We start from the raw sequence: 4,889 nt of genomic DNA, 5'->3' as shown, positions 1-4,889 counted from the left end.
TCCCTCCTGATCGATGTCTGTCTTTGTCTCAGTGGTCTTTCCTCAGGACTTATTGGAGAGAGGACTGGAAGCCAGCAACTTTGCCATGTTGGGACTGGGGGACATAGTCATCCCGGGGATCTTCATCGCCCTGCTGCTGCGCTTTGACGTCAGGTAACTTCTCCTCCTGCTCCTCCTCCTGCTCCTCCTCCTGCTCCTCTTCCTGCTCCTCCTCCTGCTGAGGCGTCTTTTCTGTTTCTGTCCTCAGCCTGAAGAAGAACAGCAGGACGTACTTCTACTCCAGCTTCTTGGCCTACATCTTCGGACTGGGCCTCACCATCTTCGTCATGCACACCTTCAAGCATGCCCAGGTAGGAGCTCTGGGGTCAAAGGTCAGAAGTCAAGCTGTGCGGTCTTCCTGTTCTGTCCCTCACGGTGTCTCTCCATCTGTCCGCAGCCCGCTCTGCTTTACCTTGTCCCGGCCTGCGTCGGGTTCCCCGTCTTCGTCGCCCTCATCAAAGGAGAACTCCCAGAGATGTTCAGGTGAGTTACCATGGCGACCGCTTCACCTGCCCCCGACCACAGCTGCAGAGCGCACAAAACGTCTGAAGAACGAAGAACCCAGGAAGGACCAAAACCACCAAAACTGCTACTTTGGTCCAGTTCAGACGTGGTTCTGGTTATTCAGCGCCGGGTCTTCTTACATCTGCTCAATAAATTATCCACAAGGTCAATGAAGAACTTTAGGAGGTGCGTTTAGCTCTGGCGGCCATCTTGAGTCAGATTGCCTCCAGAAGTGAAGTATTGGATCCTATGAATTGGACTGAAGCGTTCTCCGTTCAGTTCTACGGGCCTTTTGGGTCATTGTTGGTGCCGTGGACTTCGGTTCTCTCTGTGCTTTTCTACGGCAAGTCCAAATGGACCAACATGGCTGCTCCTTGTGAACATCATCTAATGTCAGTTTGAGGAAGAAAAGGAGGCGGAGTCTGTCTGTCCATCGTTTGTCCCTCGTGTTGACTCGGGTCTGTCCCGTTGAGACATTAAGAGTCACGGTTCTCATAATCTGTCTGACTTCACCCCTGAGCTGTATGGGAGTTTGATTGACAGGTCCTGACTGAACAGTTAGATGTTTGATTGACAAGTCATTTCATGTCTTCTCCTCCATCTTTTCTTTTTTCTCTCCTCCATTCGTCTCGTCATCTTTAGTCACTAAACTTTAGAGTTTAAGTTCAAAAACTTATGCTCCGCCTCTTTCTTTTCTTCTTCTGACCCTCTTCATCCTCTCCTCTTCGTTCCATCTTCTCTCTCTCTCCTCCCACCTCTCTTCGCTCGAAGCTTCGAGTCGTCAGAGGAAGTACTTCCTGCGACTCCACGGATCACTTCCTTCCCTTCAGTGAGCGGCTCTCCTGCCAGCTTGGCCGTGTCCATGGACGCCATGGCAACCGGCTCCTCCACTCGTCACCGCCGCTTACAACCCACCTCCTTGTAGAAACCCCGCCCCCTGCCCTTACTGACCCCTCCCTGTCTCATCTGGGCAGGTAAAGAAGAGCAGCATCCATGCTTTCAGACTCTTCATTAATTATTAGTTTTAAACGGGTTAGGTGTTTCATTAGACATTTTGAGAGGCGGAGCCTAACATCATCAAACAGTTTCAAACAGCTGAAAATATTTAAGCAACAAATAAAATGTTCCTGACTGATTGACAGGTCCTGAGCCTTTTATTCAGGAGCTGTGGGGACAACAAATGTGCATGTTTGTGTGTTTTTGTTTATTAAACTGTGTCGATGACATCAGGGGGAGGAGTTTGTGTTGTCATGGTGATGTGGCACTAACGGGTTAACGAGTACCTTCGCAGTGAAACTGGTTTCAGTTTTATAACCTGGATAAAAACGGATCACTTAGACCGCCATCACTGGGCTGAGGTGTAAACTCTGGCTCCGCCCTGACTCCACCCTAGACCCGCTCACCTGACCTCAGATCAGTTCCAGGAAATTAGTCCGGTCTATTTAATTCAGCTCAGTCAGTATTGATCAGTTTGAGCCAATAATTACTACAATCAGTTGAATTAAATGATACCAGATCGGTTTCTAAATGTTTTAACTTTAATAAGATCTTTGACTGACTTTGATTTTGACTTTGATTCAGACTCTCAAAATCTCTTCTTCCTCATCTGCAGGTACGAAGAGACTTCTGAGGAGGCGGAGCCTAAAGAGGATTCTTCAGAATCTGAGAAAAAAGACCAATAACATTCATTGCGACCCCTCCCCCACATTTCTCTGAAGCCCCTCCCCCCACATCTCTCCAGCTTCCCATTTGTTGCCAGGGGAATTGAGGGGCGGGGTTTATGTTGCCAACATGTTTGTCTCTGGTAACCATGGGAACGACAGATGGTCTCCATGGTTGTGGCTTCTGTCAGACTGCTGGTGGCAGCGTGTGTTCGTGACTCCTCCTCTTCATCATAGGTGCACTCACGCAGAAACATCGAGCTGCTGCAGGGGGCGGGGCTACAGGCAGTGTGATGTTTTTGTGTGTTTGCAGCTCGTCAGCTCACAGAAACCAGGAAGTTGTTCTGGCTTTGAGCTCAAACAAGACCCATCCAGATCTGAGCCCACCTTCAGAACCACATCATCCAGGTGTCTCTCCTGGTGTCTTTAACCTCATCCAGATGTGTCTCGTCATCTTTAGAGATACTCCAGATAGTCCAGGTGTGTCCCCGGTCTCCCTGCTTCCTGGTTCATCAGCCGCTCTCTCTGCCTTCTGCTTTGTTCAGCCATTTTCTGTCGGCTACCTTTTTTTTTCTCAACAAGCCCAGAGTTTTAAGAAGGATAAACATCTGACTAGAAGGTTTTTTTTTTTCACATTTTGGTTTTAGTATTTTTAGTTTTTACATCTGGACTTCATTTAAACTGAAAGTTTTCTGACAGTGTTAACTCTTCTGGTTAAAAGACCTTTTTGGACACTTGTAGATTTCAAACCTGAAGCATCGGAGCTGCCGCTTCCTGTTTAATTCTGACTTCTGCCTCGTCGATCTGATGCCAAGCAGCTTTCAGTTTGACAAGTTTTAATGTAAAGGACAGAAACGATTGACTGTTTATTTCTGCTGAAGTCCATAAATTTAAATTTTGTTTTATGAATGAAGCCTGAAAAATAAAACTACAGGAAATAATGTTTTCAAATGATTACTGTTAATGCTAGACTTCAACAACAAAAGGTTTCTTTAAGTTGTGGTGAAGGCTCAGTGGATGTTTCTGAGCTCCTCTGAATTAAATAAAATAATAAAACTTCAGTTTTAAGGACCAAAACTTTTCTCTGTTTCTGCTAAACACGCTAAAATCAGTTTTCTTCAGCTGCTAGCTTTCTGGTCTGAGGTTTACTAGCGAGGGGAGGAGCAAGCAAAAGGGGGAGGAGACAGTGAACAGCCTGTGGGGGAGGAGCCAAACAATCCTCGTCCAATCAGCTGAGACTGAACGTTTAAAGGGATTTTTTTTTTAATCCGCGCTGAAACAAAGTTTGACTTGATTTACGGATTCATTTGTTTCTTAACTTTTTTTTTTAGCCGTTAAATAATATTTAAGTTTTTGATGAAAACAAATGATTACAAAGACTGAAGATTGTGATGTTTTCTTTTAAAGTCCAGGTTTTATTTCACACATTTTGAAATGTTAAGTGCAGAACTGAAGATGACATTTTGTTAAAGAACTGCTGGAACGTTGAAACTGAAGCAGCAGGTTACCCCTTCAAAGCTGCTCCTGGAAACTACAGCTCCCAGAATGCAATACTCCCATGTTCTCCTGTGTAACTGGTTCAGTGAAACACCACAACCTGTAGCGTAGATGATTTGAACTGGTTATGTTGTTGGGTTCAGGAAAGGATTCACAGTTTTAGTATTTTGATGTAAACTGCAGAAGTGTTGCTCGGTGAAGTTCAGTATCTTTTTATTTTAAATCTGTTTTTCAAACGTTTTGTTTTCTTCCTCTGGTTGTTTTTGTGAACACGGTCATTTCGCTGCCTCAAATGTATCTGTTTTATTTGCAATAAACCTTTTGGTGTTTGGATCACCGTTTAAAGACGCACAACTCTGACTCGACTGTTTGACCTCTTCGTTGGTGGTTCTCTAGAACCGGACCAGTTACATCCTCTCATCACATGACAGGAGGTCTGTGTACCAACTGAACTGTCAAGCATGGTGGTGGTACCATCATGTTGAGGTACTGAACCAGATGGAATAAGTGAGTTCTTCAATTTCACCTCAGATCAGAACCAGTTCCTGATTGGATAAAGCAGGCTAACTTTAGCAAACCCATTCAAGTTTCCAAAAACCAGTCCGTTTCAGGAAACCAACTTGCTGTCATGAAGAAGAGTGGTCTGATATCAGCTAAAACTCACAACCTTCATGTTACAGATGGCCTGAGGTCCAGGTGAGACCGCTGAGAGGCATTTAACCAAACCGTGTGGTGGCTTCGTATGTTTCAGCCTGGTGGGATAATGTAAAAATCAGATATTTTATATGTCCGTCTTTTATAATCAAAGAGTTATTTTTATTTTTACCAGTCAAACTTTGCAGAAAATGATTAACGTTTATTTTGAAAAGCGCTACCCGGACGTGTTTCCACAGTTCCGGCGCACGCGAAGCTTTGGTTTGTTTTGAGTTTGTTTTAGCTCGCAGGGACAAAAAGATGGGGGAAGCAGATGTGACCCTGAGTCAGAGCGAGGAGAAGCCCCCGGACTCCGGCCTGGTTCCCGGGGAGGACTCGGTGGTCTGGAGCCACGAGGTGGAGGTCTGTTTGTTTCACGCGATGATTGGACACAAACCGGTCGGTAAGAAACTGCCGCTACTGTTAGCAGCTGGTGTTAGCATCCAGGGTTAGCATCCAGGGTTAGCAGCTGGTGTTAGCATCCAGGGTTAGCAG

At 45.5% G+C, this 4,889-nt stretch overlaps 2 protein-coding genes across 2 annotated transcripts in view; both read left to right on the top strand.

Moving 5' to 3' along the window:
• The window catches only part of hm13 (histocompatibility (minor) 13), a 9,217-nt gene extending 5,171 nt beyond the window's left edge, over positions 1-4,046 (top strand). Inside the window, 4 exon segments of the mRNA XM_037685073.1 lie at positions 33-153; positions 248-350; positions 437-522; positions 2,156-4,046. Coding sequence (XP_037541001.1) covers positions 33-153; positions 248-350; positions 437-522; positions 2,156-2,225 — 380 coding nt within the window. The 3' untranslated portion in view covers positions 2,226-4,046.
• A 534-nt stretch (positions 4,047-4,580) lies between these two features.
• LOC119417220 (MRG/MORF4L binding protein) overlaps positions 4,581-4,889 on the top strand; it is a 10,860-nt gene continuing 10,551 nt past the window's right edge. Inside the window, exon 1 of the mRNA XM_037684434.1 lies at positions 4,581-4,797. Within this exon, the coding sequence (XP_037540362.1) occupies positions 4,656-4,797 (142 nt within the window). The 5' untranslated portion in view covers positions 4,581-4,655. The remainder of the gene's footprint in view (positions 4,798-4,889) is intronic.

The sequence above is a fragment of the Nematolebias whitei genome, chromosome 11 (genome assembly GCF_014905685.2).
Source record: "Nematolebias whitei isolate Nwh7 chromosome 11, NemWhi1, whole genome shotgun sequence".
NCBI lineage: Eukaryota > Metazoa > Chordata > Actinopteri > Cyprinodontiformes > Rivulidae > Nematolebias > Nematolebias whitei.
Note: the sequence above shows the minus strand (reverse complement) of the source record. Positions and strands in the feature narration are given on the sequence as shown.